A 20,229-nucleotide genomic window follows, 5' to 3' on the forward strand; every position below is an offset into this window, starting at 1 on the left:
GCAAAACCATCGATTGAATATGATGTGGTCTATTTCGTTGTGGAATCGTCCACCGGGAGACTCCCATGTCCATCGTTTAGATTCTGCCTTCTGGAACTGTGAGTTACCATGGATGGTCTTGGTCGACATGATGAACTCTGACAGTCTCTCACCCTGTTCGTTCCATTCTAGGCCATGGGTCCCGATGTGAAGTTCTTCAGCTGATCTTCTCAGTCCTATCTTGGCATTAAAATCACCCACAATGATCTTGTAGAAGGTGTGGTCTTCTTTATAGAACTTCTCTAGCTCCATGTAGAACTTCTCAATTTCTCTTTCATCATAATGAGATGTTGGTGCGTAGACAACGAAGATAGAAACTGCAGGCAGTGAGCCACATCTATTCAAATGTAAATGTCCGATTCCGGTTGTTAGGCATTCGAATGAATCAATGCTCTTGGCCAAGTTTGTGTTGACAAGGACACCGACGCCTCCAACACCTCTTTTATTGCATGTTCCGAGGAACAATTCTTCTCCAGTGTCGAAAACGGCATGGTGAGATTCGTGCCTTCTTGTCTCGGTCAGACCAATGATGTCGTACTTGATCATTCACGCTTGTACCATCAGGTCCTCGATGGATGCATCTGATGCTAGCGTACGTGCATTGAATGTACAGACGATCATTTTTGTCTTCCTTCGTTGTGGCAGCCTAGGTCGGCCTTGAGATTTTGTCAGCCTCTCCTTTCTCATTCTTCTCAGTGCTGCGATGTTGGTGAAGCCTTCAGGGTCAGGTGAATGAGACCAGTTGTAGTTACTGGTTTTGGCATATCGAATACACAGCGGATAGCTTGCCAGGCTATTCCTTGAGGGCGGAATACTTTCGGTAGCTTACCAGTCTTTCCGAGAGGGATAGAGGCTTTTGGGGTGACATCTAATCACCCTTGTAGGTGTTACCATATTTGAACCCTATCAAATATGGTACGACAATTCCAGAAGATGGGTATTTAGTGTGTTATGATGTGTCGCGCGGCCGCAAGCGGGTCCGGAAAACATCCTGGAGTGTGGCGACGGCTGGGTAGTGGAAGTAGTGTAGTAGTAGTTAAAGGTACATGGCCATTAAAATAATGTATTCACAGATTACAGGGGTTAGGCCATGAATATCCTTGGAATGCCACTTTTTGAACTACCACAGTTCCAAATAAGGACATAAAAATAAAATTTGGATTGTGGTGGTGATTTCTCTGTCCTTTGTTTGCTTTGATTGCCTGAGTTTGCTTTCTTCTCTCTTGAGGTTAGCCTTTCTCATATATTTGGTGATTTATGATGTAAGTTTATCTTCAGTGGGAGATTCCTTCCCCTCCCCCCCTACAAATAACCTGGATCTCAGAAATTTCAGGAACTATGGTTGTGTTGGTTCCTCTGAAATCATCTTGGTAGTTGCTCTGGAGTTTCTGTCACAGTGGTTTCTTAGTCATTTGGGGGTTGGCCTATTGGGAGGATGTTTGGGCAACACCTGGTGGTGCTCAGCCTTACTCCTGGCTCTGTGCTCAGGGAGGATTGCTGACTGTGCTCAGGAATTGAACTGGGGTCATCTATGTGCAAGACAAGAGCCCAAACCCCTGTGCTCTCTAACCCATGGGCAGAATCTTTCTTCTGGGCTGTGATGCCTTCCTTTGCCAAGTTTCTACCTCTCCCCTTCATACTGAGCAAACATTTACATTTTTACCCAAATATCAAAGACACTTCTACTTTCAAAGCTGAGTAGGTTTTACTTAATGACACCATAGAGTAAAAGAACATATTTGAGAAGCCTAAATAGTATTACCAGATGAAAAGGAACGAACTTTCTATTGGGCAGGCAAAATTAGCGGCCTCCCAGGTAACCTTTTTACAGCCGACACCTGAGGCTCTTTCCACTTCTTCATCATAGAGCTAACATTTACACAGCACTTGTTACGTGCCAGAAGCTGTCCTAAGCACTGGGCATATATTAACTTACTTTTTCCTTTCCTAGCACTTTATTGCAGATGAAGTTACAGAGAGGTTAAATGACTTCTCTGGGACTATTGTATATTTGATTCTGAGCAACAGAAAAGCATAGATAATACATGAATGAATATAAGGGAATACCAAGAGAAACTGCACACGAACACCACTAAACTCAGTTTTCACTCATTTAGTTTCTTCTACCATCCAATGCAACAGCTGTGAGCAAGTAAGAGAAGACAACAGGTTGAGGGAACATGCCATGGGAATGGACTCTCTGTCACTTTCCTTGCCAATAGGTCTGTACATATAGCTAACTCTTTTTTCTAGTCTTCAAACAGGGCTGAAGTGACTTTGTGGTATGTGGTGGTCTACAACCCCTCAGGCAGCCTCAGGAATTAACATTTACCATGTAAAAGGTTGACTTGGAAAGCTGACTCCAAGAGTGGGAAGCAGGTTTGCAGGTTCATTTTATAATCCATTTTTCCTCAGAAGTATTGGCTGCAGTTTGTCTTGGCTGCACCCAATGTTACATAAGCCCATGGGGCTGGGGTGATAATCCATCAGGTAGGGCACTTGTCTTGCATGCAGCCAACTTGGGCTCGATCTATGGCATCCCATATGGTCATCCGAGCAAAGAGAGCATGAGAGCAAACCCAGGAGTAACCCCTAAGCATTACCAGGTGTCCCTCCCACAAAAATATAAAACAAAAATTACATAAGCCCTTGTATCATTCATATGCATTGTGGGATAGTTATACCATACTTTATCAATACATTTCAGAAATTTGGGATTTTTATAAACTTTTTAAGAACATTTTTCTAAACTTATGACTTTGGGGAGTAGCAAGTGTTTATCTCTTTTGAGTTAGGAAACCGTATGCATGGTTTTAATTATTTCTTGAAAAAGAATACTTACAAGTGAAGAAGCTTTTGTCAGAGGGATATAAAAGCTTGTTTACCATTTTAAAACACAGCAAATAGATTTTATTTATTCTTGTTAAAATGTAGGATGAGACAGTTGCTAGTGATAAAGCTGGAATACATATGCAAATTGTCTAAATATAGAATCCACATTCATAATTACTATATTATGCTCTCTTTGCTTGAATATTAATACCAATATTAATACTTCATTGATATTAATGTTGAACTTAATTCCCCCAAGTAAGTAGGACTCACGAAGAGAAAAACCTAAGCACTGAATATCTTGCTAAATAAGTCACTGTCACTGTCACTGTCCTCCCGTTGTTCATCGATTTGCTTGAGAGGGCCCAGTAACGTCTCCTTTGTGAAACTTGTCACTGTGTTTGGCATATTGAATACGTCACGGGTAGCTTGCCAGGCTTTGCTGTGTGGGCAAGATACTCTGGGTAGCTTGCTTGCTAAATAAGAGACATCTTAAAAATCAATCTACAGTTGCTGTATGGGGGTACTATTAAACTAAAAAGTAAAGTATTTTTAAATTTCTGTAATTTTTATGTTGTTTTGCTTTCTTTAATAAACTTCCTCTGACCAAAATTGGTTAACATGATTATAGGGGATTTTTGTTCACCCTTGACTTCATAAGACTATATACTCTTGAGTTTCCAAATGCAGTGTCAGCAAAAATGTCTCTTAGCTTATAGATGAATCTTGTCCATGGTATCTTGAGCATTTATGACATAAAAAGATTACTAGCTCTCCTAAGGACCAGGTGAAAAAATGACACTGTCTCAGTCAAACTATAGCTCTGGTTTGTGCTTGTGGATTTGCAGAGGAGGCATCTAAGAATAAGCAGACTTAGATCTAAAATATGATCCACTGGGAAGCATACAGATAGAATAATCATATCAAATGTAATTGATATATGGAGACTGCAAGGTTTATGATTGTAATTTAAAGAGTTTCCATAGAATCTCTCCAAAATACAGGAACAGAACTCCCATATAACCCATTGATAATACTTCTTGGCATCTTTCCCTAAACACAAAAATATTAATTTGTGAGGATATCTGCACACTATTCATCACTACACTAAGTACAATAGCCAAGAAACAACTCAAATTCCCAAATAAGAATGAATGAATGAATGGATGAAGAAACCATGGTTACTCTTGGCTGTGCACTCAGGAATTACTCCTAGTGTTGCCCTGGGAACCGTATGGGATGCCGAGGCCTGAACCTGGGTCGGCTACGTACAAGGCAAACACCCTACCCACTGTACTATTATTGCTCCAGCCTTGAAATTGTGGTGTATATACATAAAAGAATACAATGTAGATCTAAGAAATAATAAAATCATGCAATGTACAGCAACATGGATGGGACTAGAGGATATAATGCTGAGTGTTGTTAGAAAAAAAGGGATAAATCAGAATGATCTCATATGTGGGACCTAAAGATACACAAGATAGCAACAAAGTGCCAATGGTAATTCAACAATCCACACAACTGAATTGGTGGGGGTTGAAAGAGAGAGAGAAATTGAGGTCTCTGGGGAAGGAAAGTGGGTACACTGGTGATGGGTGTGGTGTTGAAATTATGTGCATAGGAAACCACCACCAACAGTATTGCAAATAACAGAACCTCAATTAAATTTTTAAAAAATTTTCCTGATGGGCTAAATAATATCACAACACACTGACCTTAGAGGTAGTGGATTTATCTTTTGTGTAACCATTATGGCAACATGGTATAGGTTCACATCTTTATACCATTTGGCATTATTTTGGTGAAACAAAAGTTTTTAAATAAGATAAAGAGCTGAAGAGAGAATACAGATGTGAGGCACTTGCCTTTCCATGGCAAACCTAGATTCAATTCCCAGCACAGCATATGGTACCCAAGCACTACTAAACATATTCCCTGAGAACAGAGCCAGAAGTAATCCCTGAGCCCAGACAGGGGTGGCCCATCAAAAACAACAAAATAGTAAGATAGCATACGTGTATAATGCTCAACAAAAATTATTGGATATAGGGACTGCATAAAATTAAGGATCTTTGGGTGAGAAAACAAGCGATCTTTCTTTGCTTAAGATTCCTGATATTGGTGAATATTTAGTCTTAGCCACTAGCTTTCTCATAAAGGTAGTTGTGAGGAGACAGCCATTAGCAACTCTGAGTTCCTATTAATACTTTTATGTATATCTGATAAGGGAATGACATATCCCTAAATAAGTCTTTATAAAACATAGAGGTTATTTAATCCTCACAATTATGCAACCAAAAAAAAAAGAGTTTTAGCATGACCGAGTAGAAACATATCTACCAAAATAGTCAGGCAGTAACTATCAGTTATGAGATTCTTGCCCAGGTTTGTCTGGCTCCAAGCGTTGCTCATTTTTCTATAGTACACTGTATTCTGCAGGGAATTGTACTTAATAACAAGATTAAGTAACGGTAGCTGTCCTTTCTTGTTTAGGGATCAACGTTAATTCATGTAAGTCTAAACTTTACAATCTTATGTACTTTAACCACTTTCAACTGAAAGGGTGGCAGCCATTTCCAGGGCTACGGTACAGCATTTATCCCCTAAGCGTGCCCCAGTAAGCACTGAGCTGGGAGCACCGAGCACACCAAGACTCCCCCTCCCTCCTGCTCTCCATAAAGCAGTTTCCAATAGACTGAACATATCTGAGAGCAACTTAACCTTTTAATTCTCTATCCAGCAGAAATTTTCATTTATTTTGTACTGAAACATACAGAACAATGCATTTTGAATCAGGGTATTACTACTACTACTACTTTTGTTTTATGGTGTGGTATCCAGAGGCTATTCCTGACTCTGCTTGAGAGACTCTTCTGGCATTGCTCAGGGGATTGTGCAGTGCTGGAACCTGAATCTAGATATATAGCACACAAAGCATGCACTCCAGCCCTTTGTCTCTCCAACCCTGTGGGTTACTACTTACTTCTTGTGGATCTATGAGTAATTGGCCACTAGGTGATGGGGTGAGATACTTCTTATTCTCCCGATACAGGAAAAAGGTCATAGGTAAGTGGGAAAAAGGTGAATTGTGAACATCTACTGTGTCATGTGGATTCACTATCATTGCTCAATTAACTTTTGCTATCTGCTGTGAATTAAGCTAGGATTCAAAAGTAGGAGGTTATGTGTTGCAGGCTGCAGCTGAACCAAGAGAGCTTTCCAATCCCACCAAATGTCTACTTTAAATAATGACAAAAAGCTTGTAAGACATTAAAATCCGAGCCCCAGATTAGGTGACATTAGATGTCGCTCATAATATGTTATGTTTTGCTTATTGTATTTAGGTAGTAGTCCTGAGTTAACATACTTATCTTAATGGAAATATTTAAAATATAGTAATTTTATTTTTTATTTGGGAGTCACATCCAGTGGTGCTGAGGAACACTCCTGGTGGGCCTGGGGAGGCCAGATGGGGTACCGGTGATCGAATCCAGAACAGCTATGTACAAGGAAAATGCCCTACCTGGTGTACTATTGCTCTGGGCCACATTGATTTTATTTAATAGTAAACACTGTAAAATAATAATTCATCTTTTTGTTTAATATTTCACAATTTTAAATGTTCACTTGGTACATGTAAGTTTTGTGTTTGCTTAAGACAAAATCGCCATTTCTGTTTACACTATTGTAATAATGGTGTTTGCCTAAACTTCCTGACGCCAAGTTTATTTATTGTACAGGACTCAAAAACTGGGTAACTCAGTGAGATTATCCTACACATTAACAGATTTCCTTTGGCAGACTAAAAAAAAAAAGGCAGTACAGACAGGGGGGAAGTATGTAAAAAATAAATAAATAAATAAAAGATACCAAGTATACCATTGATAAGAATGGATCTGACAGCAAATGACAGATGTTTTTCTTTTTTGGCTTTGGGGGCCAGCACTGTGGTACTACTGACTCTGTGATCAGGGGTTATTCCTGGTGGTGCTCAGGAACCACATGGCACTTATGATCAAACCTGGGCCTCCTGCATGAGCTCAGCCTGAGGAGCTCTCTCTCTCTTTCTCTCTCTCTCTCTCTCATCTAGATTATGTTTTTGTCTTAGTTGTGTGTGGTGGTGGGAGGGTAGAAGGAAAAAGGGTGAGAGCAATGATTGCAAGAGGTTCTGCTAAAAAAATTAATAATTATGAGTGAAGATTAGGGTGAGAATAAAAGTACAATAACAGTCTAGAAAAATATTAATCTTAAGTTAGCATCTATCGAGCTTTTAATTTGATTTTATAATTGAGAAGCAGTAATTAAATAGCATAACAAATTAACAGTTAATAAATGGCAGGCCTTGAATTTTAATCGTTATCTAAACCACAATTGAAAAATGATCTATACAAAGAACAAGAAACTGAAAATTTAAAAAGATACATGGACATCTATGATTCTTATGTTATTTAAAATAGCCAAGATCTGGAACCACCCTAATAACCAACAACAGGTAAGTGGAAAGAAAATCTGATATGTATACACAATGGATTACTACTCAGTTATTACTATCCATCCACATGTAGCAAGAAACTGAAATGCTTCTTGTTACATGTGAATGGGATTGGAGGGGTTGTGTTATGTTAAATATAAAAAGTTAGAAAGTCAGGAGAAAGACACAATATTTGGTGTTTTTTTTTTTTCCCCTTTTGGGTCACACCAGGCGATGCTCAGGGATTACTCCTGGCAGTGCTCAGGAGACCATCTGGGAGGCTGGGAATTGAACCCAGGTCGGCTGCGCCGCAAGGCAAATGCCCTACCCGCTGTTACTATCACTCCAGCCCTAAGACACAATACTTGGATCATCACACTCATAGGTAGTATACAAAGGAACAAATCGAAGGAATCACCCCTGTCCAATGAAAAGGAAGCCTTAGATTCTAACCACAGAACTGAGATTACTAATCAATAAACAGAGGCGGAAATGTATTGGCACTTGGCGATGTGCTGAGCACATTCTAGGAACTTGTATCCCTAAAACAAAGCACTTCAAACCTCAATTAAAGATAAAAGAAATGCCAAGGGGCAAAGCACTATTTAAAAATTTTCATTACCAGGGGTTGAAGCTATAGTACAGTGGTTACTTGCCTTGTACAGGGCTGACCCAAGTTCAACCCCTGGCACCTCAGATGATCCTCCAGGCACTGCCAGGAGCCCTGAGTGTAGAGCCAGGAATCACCTCTGAGCACCCCCAGGCGTGATCCCCAAAGAAATGAAAATAACATTAACCGTAACAGATGCAAATTTCGACAGATATACTTTTCTTTCATTTTTATTTTGGGGTCACACCTGGCGGTGCTTGCGGGTGGCTGCCTCGTGTTGAGGGGCTCTGGTGGGTCTGTATTTAGATGTGGGAAGGCGCCAGACCCCCGAGCCATAGTGAAGCTTTGAAAAGAAACCATGAAAGAGAAATATGCTTATATGACAGAATTAAAAACTGCCTAAAAAAATTAACCAGATTAAATATAACACCCGAATATTTAGTGTCAATTACTAGTGCCTGGGCTGAGCAGAGCTGGGCGAGCAGAGCTGGGCAACCAAGTTGGAAAGAAAGGCAGGAAGTTTCCCTTCTGAAGAAGCTGGTCCCAACTTTCAAATCGGCCCTGCCCGCCCATCCAGCGTCACAAAGCCCGCCCCCTCGTCCCCGACGCCACGCCCCCTCCCGTGGCCGGGCTCCCAGCTCCCAATAGCTCCCTCCTTCTCGCTGACTTTTCCTCCTCCGCCTAGCGTCATTTCCTGTGCGCTGGATGCTCATTGGCCCGCCGGCCGGAAGTGAGGGCGGGTAGTGGGGGGCCGTTGCCGCAGTGACAGTGCTGGGGGAGTGCGAAGATGGCGGCGTCGCGTCGCTCTCAGCATCATCACCACCATCATCAACAACAACTCCAGCCCGCCCCAGGGGCTCCGGCGCCGCCGCCGCCACCTCCCCCCCCACTCAGCCCCGGCCTGGCCCCGGGGACCACTCCAGCTTCCCCGACGGTGGGTGGCTTGGCCCCCTTCGCCTCCCCTCGGCACGGCCTAGCGCTGCCGGAGGGGGATGGTAGTCGGGACCCACCGGACAGGCCCCGATCCCCGGACCCGGCTGACAGTGCCAGCTGTTGCAGTGCCACTAGCCCCGTCTGTCCGGTGGCGCCCGTGCTCCCGACGGTCGCAGCTTCATCCACCGTCGGGGTCGCTCCCAGCCCGGCCGGCGGGGGCAATAACAATTCCCCGTCGTCCTCTTCTTCCCCGACGTCTTCCTCCTCTTCCTCTCCATCCTCGCCCGGATCGAGCTTGGCGGAGAGTCCCGAGGCGGCGGCCGGAGCTAGCAGCGCCGCGACTCTGGGGCCTGGGGCCGCGGGCGCCGGGCCGGGGGTCCCCGCCGTGAGCGGGGCCCTGCGGGAACTGCTGGAAGCCTGCCGCAATGGGGACGTGTCGCGGGTCAAGAGGCTGGTGGACGCCGCCAACGTGAACGCTAAGGACATGGCCGGCCGGAAGTCTTCTCCCCTGCACTTCGCTGCAGGTCAGAGACTTTTTGACTTGTTTCTTCGGGCTTTGGGGGGGGGGGGATGCGGGGGACGGGGAGACGGGCAGGGGGCGCCCAGGCTGGAAGAGCAAACGAGTTTGGTGATGGAGTCACGCTGCGGGCGTGGCTGGAGCCCCTCCCTCACCCGAAGACTTCGTGGGTGAAGGGGGCGTGGTTGGAGCGAGGGGACTTTTCTCCTTTCGCGTTTGCACCGTGCTCCACTTGTGGTGCTCCCGGACAGGACACCCCCGTGTGCTTGTGGCCTCTGACTATGGGTACCCTAACTTTTCCGGTTCGCAGCCTGACTTGGGCGACTTTGGAGAAGTTTTGTGATTTGTTGCCTTTTCCTTTTTGACAGAGTTGAGTATGCCCCTTTCGGAGAGCCTTCGGACCAAAGGAAGTTGACTGTAACTCAAGAAGTGTTTTGCGTCCTAGGGCTATGTTTTGCCCTGGGAAAAAGCCAATGAAAGATAGACATTTTTCACTTGAGTTGACACACTTTCGAAAGTTTACGGTTTGATTGGGGAGACCAAAATAGCCTGTTGGAAACAACTGGCGGGGAGAGTATTTGGGTGCGCAGTGAAAACAAGAGATTGTTGATCCGTTGTCTAGCTAGTTCAGTCGAGATTGCTGTAACTTTGTAACTTTTCTCCTGGGCCACAGCGATGTATTAAGGTGTTGTGAGCATTGAGAAGCCTGTGGAGTACAGGTGCGTCGGGATCTAAGCGAGAGTACAGCGGGTAGGGCACTTGCCTTGCAGGCCGACTGACCAGATTCGATCCTTGGCACTGCATATGGGCCCCCAACCAAAGCAGTAGTGGTCCCTGGGCACAGAACCAGGAGTGAGTGGTGAGCACTGCCAGGTGTGCCACCACCCCCCCACTCCCAACACCTGCAAATGCTAATTCCTAAAACTAACCCATCTTTGCATTTTGATGTTTTGTTTTTTCTATTTAAAAACATCTCAGATACTTCTCAACATATATATGTTTTATATATATATGCACACACATATTTATTTTTTTCTTGATCAGATTTGACATGAAACATTGTGGAAACACAAACACTTACATAAAATGCAGAGGAAAAATGTAAAACAAAAACAAAGAAGTATCACTCTCCAGGTACCTGCTCTTGTTAAAAAAGGTAGTAATGTTGGGGTCGGAGGTTATGGCTCAGTTGTAGAGCACTTTACTTGCTTAGTATATGTGATACTGTGGGTTTGATTCCAGGCATCGCCAAAAAAAAAAAGATAATTATGCTATATATGTTAGAAACATTTACATTAGAAATGTATAATAAGTGTACACTGCAAAATTCATCTAGGTGCAGAAAGATACAAAATGAAAAAGCACTGGGGAAATGGTCCAAAGAGCTGCGAACATGCAGGAGTTATTTATTTATTTACTTATTTATTTTTGCTTTTTGGGTCACACCCAGCGATGCTTAGGGGTTACTCCTGGTTCTGCACTCAGGAATTACTCCTGGCGGTGCCATATGGGATGCTGGGAATCGAACCTGGGTTGGCCGCATGCAAGGCAAACGCCCTACCCACTGTGCTATCACTCCAGCCCCACATGCAGGAGTTTAAATCCTGGTACTCTATGGTCCCATAAGCACTGCAGGGTGAGGTACCCAGTCAGAAAACAATAATAAACTCCACAAGACTCAGATAATATGCCAAAGCTACCTCACCTTCTGTTAAGTCTCAGATAATATGCCAAAGCTACCTCAACTTCTGTTATGTTTCTTTCTGTTTCTGATATGTATCATTCCTACATTTTTGTTCAGTTAATAAAACTTGTTAAAAAACTTTATGTGTTACTTATTTTTACTGGAGCTTGGAAGATACTATCTTCATTTTCAGATGAAACTATTGAGACATATTTGAACTCAAGTCAGTTTGATTTTAGAGCTTAACTCATGCGTATACTGCCATTATTTGTAATTGGGTTAAGGTTACTTTTTCTTTTCTTTCACTCTTTCCCTAGAGATGCTGGGGGCTGTGCTGCAGCCAGAGATGTGAGGTTAGCTCAGGGTGCTGGGAATCATATCTGGGCCCTGTGCATGCCGTCTCCATAGTCCCTGACCCTACTTTTTATTTTCTGTGAACAGTGAAGTATTTTTACATTTATAAAATTTCGAAACTAATAATTGAGCGCACATACCCCGAGAGGTGTGTGCATTTTTTTTCTTATTGCACCCCATTCTTAAAAATTTATTTTACATTGCTAAACATTGTCATGCCTCTTTGGATGAAAAGTTTCAGGAAACAATGCTTTTCTTATACTGCATGTATGGGTTGTACTTTGGTATTTTGATAGCATATACTTTCAGTTTTTAGAAATGAAGTTTGTGATCCATTTGTGGGATTTGACCAACCAAATGAGAAACTCAGTGAATGATTATTACATCACTGGATCCACTATTATATATAAGTACTATTGTTAGGAAAGTAGCGACTTAATTTACTCCATAAGTAGGCCATAAATTGCCTTCTGCTTAGGAGATTTTTGCCAAATATGTTGCTTATTTCAGGTGAAATAACATTTCTTTTTCTTTTGGGTAAATGTAAAGTCTAGGCCTGATGTAAATTAGCCAAAGTTGTTTACTTTTGTTTTATTTCAAATTTAACTATTTCAACACTTTTTTTTTTCTTCGCGTCACACCCTGCGATGCTCAGGGGTTACTCCTGGCTTTGCACTCAGGAATCACTCCTGGCAGTGCTCTGGGGATCATATGGGATGCTGGGAATCGAACCTGGGTTGTTTGTGTGCAAGGCAAACGCCCTACCTGCTGTGCTATTGCTCCAGCTCCATTGTTTCACATTTCTTATTATTTCTCCCCATACTCTTATGTCACTGACAAATGCTAGTTCTATTTATTTGTGTAATACTATTGTTATTAGTCACACATAGGGCTTGTCTCCCAGATGGAATCTTACCCCCTTAGTTAACTTTTCACTTGCTTAGAGTTTTAGGTGTGCCCAGATAGACTAGAAGACAGTGTAAAACAGACCTCTAATTATAGTGCCTTATGTGAGTCTCACCTTGAGTGACATTTTCAGAAGAAGTTCATTTGTGAAAATAAGATACAATTATGATAGACTCTCCATCATATTAATCTTTGTATTAAAATATGACCCCTTGTATGGCTTACTATACTTTTACATTTGTATGCAGATTAAAGCATTGTTAAATCTAGTTTCTCCATCATGCATGAGCTGAGTAGTTGAAAAATTCTCAGTCAACTATTGGTTGTTTGAATGCCAGTCATTGAATTGTCCTGCAATAGATGTTTAAAGGTGAAGTTGGCACAATCTTTTGGATGGCAAGGCTTAAGTTATTTTTAGTTGTCTCACAAGTATTACTTACTGCAGGTCATGTTAAACACTGACACAATTTTGAGGTGACATGTATGTTGTGTCCTTTGGAGTTCACAATATAGTATGAACAACAGTAACAAAATCCTCCCCCTTGAGTTCTTGATTTGGGGTTTAATTATAACCTAGAGTGACAGGAAAAGTACATTCTACTTTGGAACATGTAAGAGGACTTTTGTGTTGTACAATGACTGTCTGGAAAAGAGGCTTTTTTCAGTGTGAATTCTAATGATGAGTCTAAACTAAGATAGAAAGGAAGAATGTTTTTTTTAAATTATGGGTTAACGCTGTTCTTTATGGTCTTGATGTACAGTCACTGTACCTTGCCACCGCCAAAGTTTATAAGACCCTCTGCCATTGTCCTCATGTTATTTATGGTTTAAAAGAATAATACAGTTTCATAAAACTGTTACTATAGTTTTATAGAATGAACAAAATCATTTAAAAATATTTCAGAATTGGTATGAGGCCATATTTAAATCTCTAGGACTTTTAAAATAGCAATACAGTTTTTTGCTACAATAGAACTAAGAATCTCTCCCACTAGGACTGTGATGCTTGTTTAAAATATGATTTAGAGATTATATTAACAATGGAATCTCCCCATTCACAATTAGAAACATAATCCTCAGTTTCCTTAAAAAAACAAAACAAAACTATTTCTAATGTCTTAAGACAGCCATATCGAAATGATCTAGTCTTTTTATTGTTAAGTTTGTATAAGACTTTCTCTTCAATAGATAAGATCCTTGACCCTGGTTTTCTGTTGTTCAAAGGACAACAGTCAAATAATAGTTATTATTTTTTAATAGTTATTATTTATAAATAGTATTCTCTTAGAGTGATCTTAATTCAGTCTGACTAGTAACATAATTTTGTTGAATGATCACTTTATTCTGATGAAAGATCTCAGTTCATTTTTTTTAAATCCCTTTTAACAAAAGCATTGAATTTTGAGTTTGCAGTACTTATAGTCAATTTAAACAGTTTTGAAATAGGTTTCCTGATAATTTGTGACTTGAATTAGAACATGTATTATGAATTAGAACACGTACTAAGCATTTCATTATTAATGCCAGAAAAATATGGATGACAGTTTGGTGCTTTCTTTTGATATGAATGCTAAATACAACACTCATTTAGCCTTCAGAAAGTTATCTTACTCATGTCTCTTCTGATGTTTTCGTATGTTCCTGCTTTGTCTTCACCTTACCCCACTGTACTAAAGTAGTTCTTTTGCAAAACACTGTTTTCTCATTCGTGCCCACCAGTGGGTAAGAGAATGAGTCAGAAATCTTCAGTCTTGGAATGTGAACCTTTTGTACTCCTCTTCATTTGGCATGGCCCTTAATTATACTTTTAAGAGAATGCTGTGCTTTGAGGTTTAAGAACAGTTTAGATAATGGAAGAAATTTCTTGGAGGGTAGGGTACTTGCCTTGCGTAGGGTTGACCCAGGTTCAATCCTGCAGTCCCCAGAGTACTCCCAGTCCCCAGAGTACCCACTCCTTTATATTAAGTTAGAAATCTCACCTGAGCACTGTGTTCCTGACCACAAAACATCCCAGTCCACCCACTGAGGGAAAAAGTCTGGATAGAAGTTTTAGGTACAGTAATGTGTTAAAGTTCTCTTTCTTTTGCCTTAATAATATTCTTTGGATACAAATGACAAAATGGGCAGTGTTCTTGCCTTGCATGTGGCCAATTGGGGTTTGATCCCTAGCATTTCATATGGTCCCCTCAGCAGCACCAGGTGTGTTCCACAAAGAACAAATGAGCTGTATGCGAGATGTTAGGTAAAGTTATTTCTCACAGGGAGAAGTTGGTAACAAGCAAACTGTTCAGTATATTGCCTGCATAAGTTATGGATGTTGCATGAATTCTGTTGCTTATCTGTCTACTTTAGTCCTCTCTCCATCAATATTTTTGGTTTTTGATGCTTGTTGTTGGAAATTGCACGCCATCTTTGCAGTTTCTCCTGAATGTACCAATATGCATGTCCTTATAGGACTCATTGCTTAAGGATTTTTAAAAAAATGTTTAGTTTGTATACTCTTCTGGGTATATTTACTGCATGTTGACAAAGGCAAACACCTGTGCACCCCAAACCATTTAGAAAGCCACTGGTACCTTAGAATGTTCTTTCTTGCTCTTCCCCTCAGTTGTAGTCTTTCTTTCCCCAGAAACAGTTACCATTCCAACTCTTTTTTTCGCTGTGGATTAAAGAGTTGCTTGTTTTAGAGATTTATATAAGCGGAGTTATATAATATTTACTCATTTCATGTAAGACTTCTTTTGCTCATCATATTGCAATGTTGTCAAGTGTTTCAGTAGTTCCTTTATGTCTTAATGGTATTTCATTTATATGTATATCCTGCAGTTTGTTTATTCCTTCTCTTTAGGAGACTTTTAGGCTGCTTCCAGTTTGGGGCTTTGAATAAAGCTGCATGAAAAGTCATATAAATTCTTTTTGTGAACACAGGTTTTTCTTTTTGGCAAATGCCCCAAATTGGAATAGCATGACAGATAAATATTCAATTTTATGACAATGAATTTTTCTCAGAGTGAGTATACTTTCTACTTTCTCATCAGCAGTATATGAAAACTCTAGTTGTTCTATATCTTTACAAACATTTGATGTTCTCAGATGTTTTCATTCAGACCATTCTGGTGAGAAATACTGTTCTGTAATTTCCTTTACTTGCAATGGCTTTGTCAGGTTTGGATATTAGGATTATGCTACCTTCATAAAATTTGTGTTTGAAAGTGTCCATTTCTTTGTTTTATGAATGAGGGTGGGGGAGATTTGCATCTATTCTTGACTATTTGATTTAATCTCCTAATGAACTACCTAAGATGTATAGTCTCTATGGATATGTAGGTGTATATATATGTATGTACACTTGTATGTAGATATACATATATTTATATATAGAGAGAGAGATAGATTTTGTTGTTGGGGGCCTGCACCCAGCAGTGCCGAGAGCTGCTCTGGACTCTGATCAATAGTGGTTTTTCAGTAGTCACTGTGTCACTGTCCTCCCGTTGTTCATCGATTTGCTCAAGCGGGCTCAGTAACGTCTCCGTTGTTGAGACTTCTTGTTACTGTGTTTGGCATTCATGACATAAAAATTACTATTTAATATCATTTTTAAGTCATCAGTAGCATGAAGTACATTCAGTGTTCAACAGTCATCAACATCTCTGCCCATTACCAATATTTTCATCTTAAACCAAAGCTCATATCAAGGTCAACATGAACTGCCTATTTCTCCCATTCCATAGCCCTGACTTACCTTTGTATTCACTGAAATTTGAAACCGTAACTAAACAAAACAAAAAACATCTTAATTTCTTTTCATGAAAAGTAGTTTTTTCTTTTACTTTTCATCTCTTGAGGCAGTACTGGGATACCAGCTTTGATCCCTGGTACCAAGGTCCTTCAAACCTCTGCAGGGAGTGACCCTGAGCACAGAGTTGGGAGTAACACCACTGCGTATAAACTAAAAACAAAAGAACAAAAAAGCACCAAAAAACCCCTACTGAAGTCTAGATTTTGTGCCATGCGAATATCTCTAAATGATGCATGAAATAATGGTTGTGTGTCACTGAAATTTTATAAAAACCATGACCCCTATGGACCATATTTGTTACACAGGTTTGAGGGTTAGAGGATTGATCCCTGTAATAAGGCATTATCTGTGAGATATATATATATATATATATATATATATATTTATGCCTTAGTATCTGAAATGATTTTTGTTTTTAATTCTTTCAATTTCTAATTCAGATATATTTCATATTCTTTATTATTCCTTAATGTCTTTTAACTAGTGTTGAAAGCATGGATCATAATTTTATCTTGTTATTGAGCATTATATTCTGGTGTGCATTGTCTTTAGGGATGTTATTTTCAAATTAGTTTAAAATGAATCAGTTTTTTTTGTTTGTTATTTTTAAATTTGAATGTGGTGCAGGGAATTGAACCCAGGATTTCACTCCTGCGAGGCAGATACCCTACCACTGAGTTCCATCCTCAGCTCAGCTCATATGTTTAAAGGTACTTTGCCTGGTATTTGACCTGATTCTTTTTCTTTTTGTATAAAATTAATTGCTAATTCCAAGGCTAAAAATAGAGATGTGAGATGTCGAGGATAATTTTCTAGTCCTTTGTTCTCATGCTGAACCTGGAACTGCCTTTAAAATAGTGGAAGTCTTTTTAGCCAGCTTATGGCTAAAAAGCTATTTCAGAGGTAGCAGTTGAAATAACCTTCACCTTCTGCTAGTTCACTTTAGCTAGCCAGTGTCATTCTTTCTGAGGAGCCTTAACTAGAGACATTCTGCTAAAGGTACTTTAGGATATTTTATACATAAGGTCTCTTCCTCAGAGTTTGTTTCCATAAAACTTTTTTACAAAATATTTATCCTTTTTTCCCCCCTGGGCATCTATTTCTTTCCTGGTACCAGAGCCATAGTACAGAGGGTAGGGCATTTGGCTTGCACGTGACTGACCTAGGTTTAGTCCCCAGCATCCCATACGGTCCCCCGAACACCACCAGGATTAATTCCTGAGTGCAGAGCCAGAAGTAACCCTTGAGCATCTCCAGGTGTGACCCATAAAGAAAAATAAAAGACATTCATTCTATAGATCACTGGCCAAGGTTTCCTTTCATTCACACCTAATGAGTGTAATTCTTTGGCATTTAGGGGCTAAAGATGAGTATCATGGAGGGCCTTATTGTGAGCCTAAATAATGTTTTTAGAAACACAGTTTTGGAGCTCAGGAGAAGGAAAATAATGAAAATGATGCAGAGGAAACAAATTTTATTACAGTGTTAACGTTTTGAGGAGGAATAAAGATTATTAGGAGTCTCATAACAAAATGAGGGTAAAAGCTGAGTAGCTCATTTTCGAGTGTTTTTATTAGTGTTTATGGACAAAGTTTGGAGTAGTTGATTGTAAAATGTGCAGTAGATACAACTGGAGATAGGCACGTTGTTAAGTTCTTACCTTTCCCCCAATGAGCAAGGGCCTTAAAATTATTTTGGCCTATTATTTCTAATAAAATGCACTCCCCCTCCAAGGTGGGTTATATCCCTGATCTTATGGTTCCCAATACCATATCTATCAACACGGATTCTTAATAGAATTGAGCAGGGAGGGTTTTCTAGGGGTTTCTGTAGAAGTCTAGGTGACCAAGATAAACACTAAACACTTTTTTAGTAAAAAAACTATTTACTACTTTTTAAATTTAGGCAATAATGCTGTTACCAAACCTTTAGACAGGCAGTGTTCCGATACCACACCCGCCACCAGTGATAGGGTTTGTTCACCAGTGTGTTCCTACCCTCCTACCCCCTTGACTAACTCAGCCCTGTAGGCTGACTTAGGTTCTATTACCATTGTCTATTTGTTATTCCCTCATTGTTTGTTTATTGAGGTCATTAAAAAAAAAGACATTTTGATTTTCCATAATTGAGGAAAGTGACGAGTATTTTCTCTTTGTGTGCACACTGGATTTTCCTTTTAAGACTTCATCCTAGTGAAGATTGCTCTTCTCAGCAGTGAATTGCTGTGTGTTCTCTGAGCGGCAGAAACTTGTTTTGCATGTTTGAACAAGTATCTCTAGGACTGGAGCAATGTAAGCCACTTTTCCTTACCTTTTTTCGTAGTTTGTGGATATAAAATTTTGTAAGACATGTCTTTGGAGTAAAAGGAGCTAAAGTTATGGTTGATGGCAGGTTTTTTCCCATTTGATTGTTTGGACCTGAAACTTTTTACTTCTGTGATGGGTTAAAATCAGGGCACATTCAGATGACTTATGTTTACTATAAACTGGAAAAGAAGTCATTTGAATTTGCTTAAACTAATTATTGAACACGAAATCCTTAAAACTAAAATGTCCCTGTATCATCAGTAATTGTGTTAAAATAATCCCACGCCTCTGATGCATGATTAGTGTCCATTTAGGATGCTTTTGAAAAGCCAATATATATGTGTCTGACTAGACACTGGAAGATCACATGCCTGTCTTCTAATATATTCACCATCCATGGGAACAGTTTTTACACTCTCATCCATCATGTTCTACTTTTACGAAACCTCATGTTATTTTGATATTGACTCTGGAAATTTTTTAAGCAAGAAATGAGGATACATTTATAATATTTATAATAATAATACATTTTAGCTATTTTTTAAAATATCGTGAGATGATGAGCCATGCTATTCATTTTTTGCAGGAAATAGGCTCATTTGTTAAATTCTCTCTCTCTGTCTCTGTCTCTGTCTCTCTCTCTCTCTCTCTCTCACACACACACAGTCATGCTCACACAGAACCGAGAGATATTATAGGGCTTAAGGCATTTACCTTGCATGTGACCAACCCTAGTTTGATCTCCAGTACTACATGTGGTCCCCTGAGTATAGTCAGAAGTAAGCCTGTGCACTACCAGATGTGACCCAATTCTCCCACCCCCTGCCCCCCAAATCAAAATACCAAACCAAACCCCCCAACTTTTTGGACTTAAAAAAATTAGATATTCCTCTACTCCAAAAACCCACCAGAATTTAAATTTCATAATAGAAAGGTATGACTGAATCTTATTGGAATTTATAAAAACAGATAAGTTTGAGGTATATAGTAAGACTTCATTTAAACTGCTTATATGCTTTGTAAATATTCAAGCAAGTGACTTTATCAGTTAACTTTTCTGATCTTTTGATTTTCTTCTGTATGTAAATGTTCGTCCATGTGTAAAAGCTCAGTGTTCTGACATCACTGGATCTTTCATTGCTTTAGAATATATAAGAATGAAACAAGTTTTGATGTTACTACAAGTTAGTTTAAACTTGAATAAAAAGAGTAACAATTGTCCTGGAGTGAATTTTGTACTTCCCCTTTGTAGCACTGTAGCAGTGTTCTTCCTTGTTCATAGATTTGCTAGAGCAGGCACCACTAACTTCTCTGTTGTGAGATTTGTTACTGTAATACACCACGGGGAGCTTTCCAGGCTCTGCTGTGCAAGCGGGATACCTTGGTAACTTGCTGGGCTCTCTGAGAGGAACGGAGGAATCGAACCCAGATCGGCTGCGTGCAAGACAAACGCCCTACCCACTATTCTATCGCTCCAGCCCTTCCCTTTGTAATTTTGTTTAATGTTTATAGCAGTCAGAGTCTCTTGCCCCAGTGCCTGGCTATCCTCACCGGGGCCCCTTGGAGGGGGGAGGGTTGAGTTTCCCTCCCCGCCCCCAGCAGAGCTCTGGCAGCCGAAGACCTCCAGAACCAACCACCACCATGCTGAGACCACTCTCCACACACATGAAGATACTGGCAGAGGAACAAAGGCATGCGGGTCCTGGGGCTGAGATCTCCAAGCCTGCTCAGATCGGGGCTGAGCATCCTGCACCCAGATCCTCCATCTTCCAGTA

The 20,229-nt window shown here is 40.4% G+C and overlaps 1 protein-coding gene across 1 annotated transcript in view; it reads left to right on the forward strand.

Moving 5' to 3' along the window:
• Positions 1-8,723: 8,723 nt before the first annotated feature.
• The window catches only part of TNKS (tankyrase), a 191,223-nt gene continuing 179,717 nt past the window's right edge, over positions 8,724-20,229 (forward strand). The window contains exon 1 of the mRNA XM_056116682.1: positions 8,724-9,412. Within this exon, the coding sequence (XP_055972657.1) occupies positions 8,743-9,412 (670 nt within the window). The 5' untranslated portion in view covers positions 8,724-8,742. The remainder of the gene's footprint in view (positions 9,413-20,229) is intronic.

Source organism: Sorex fumeus, unplaced genomic scaffold (assembly GCF_029834395.1).
Source record: "Sorex fumeus unplaced genomic scaffold, SorFum_2.1 ptg000033l, whole genome shotgun sequence".
NCBI lineage: Eukaryota > Metazoa > Chordata > Mammalia > Eulipotyphla > Soricidae > Sorex > Sorex fumeus.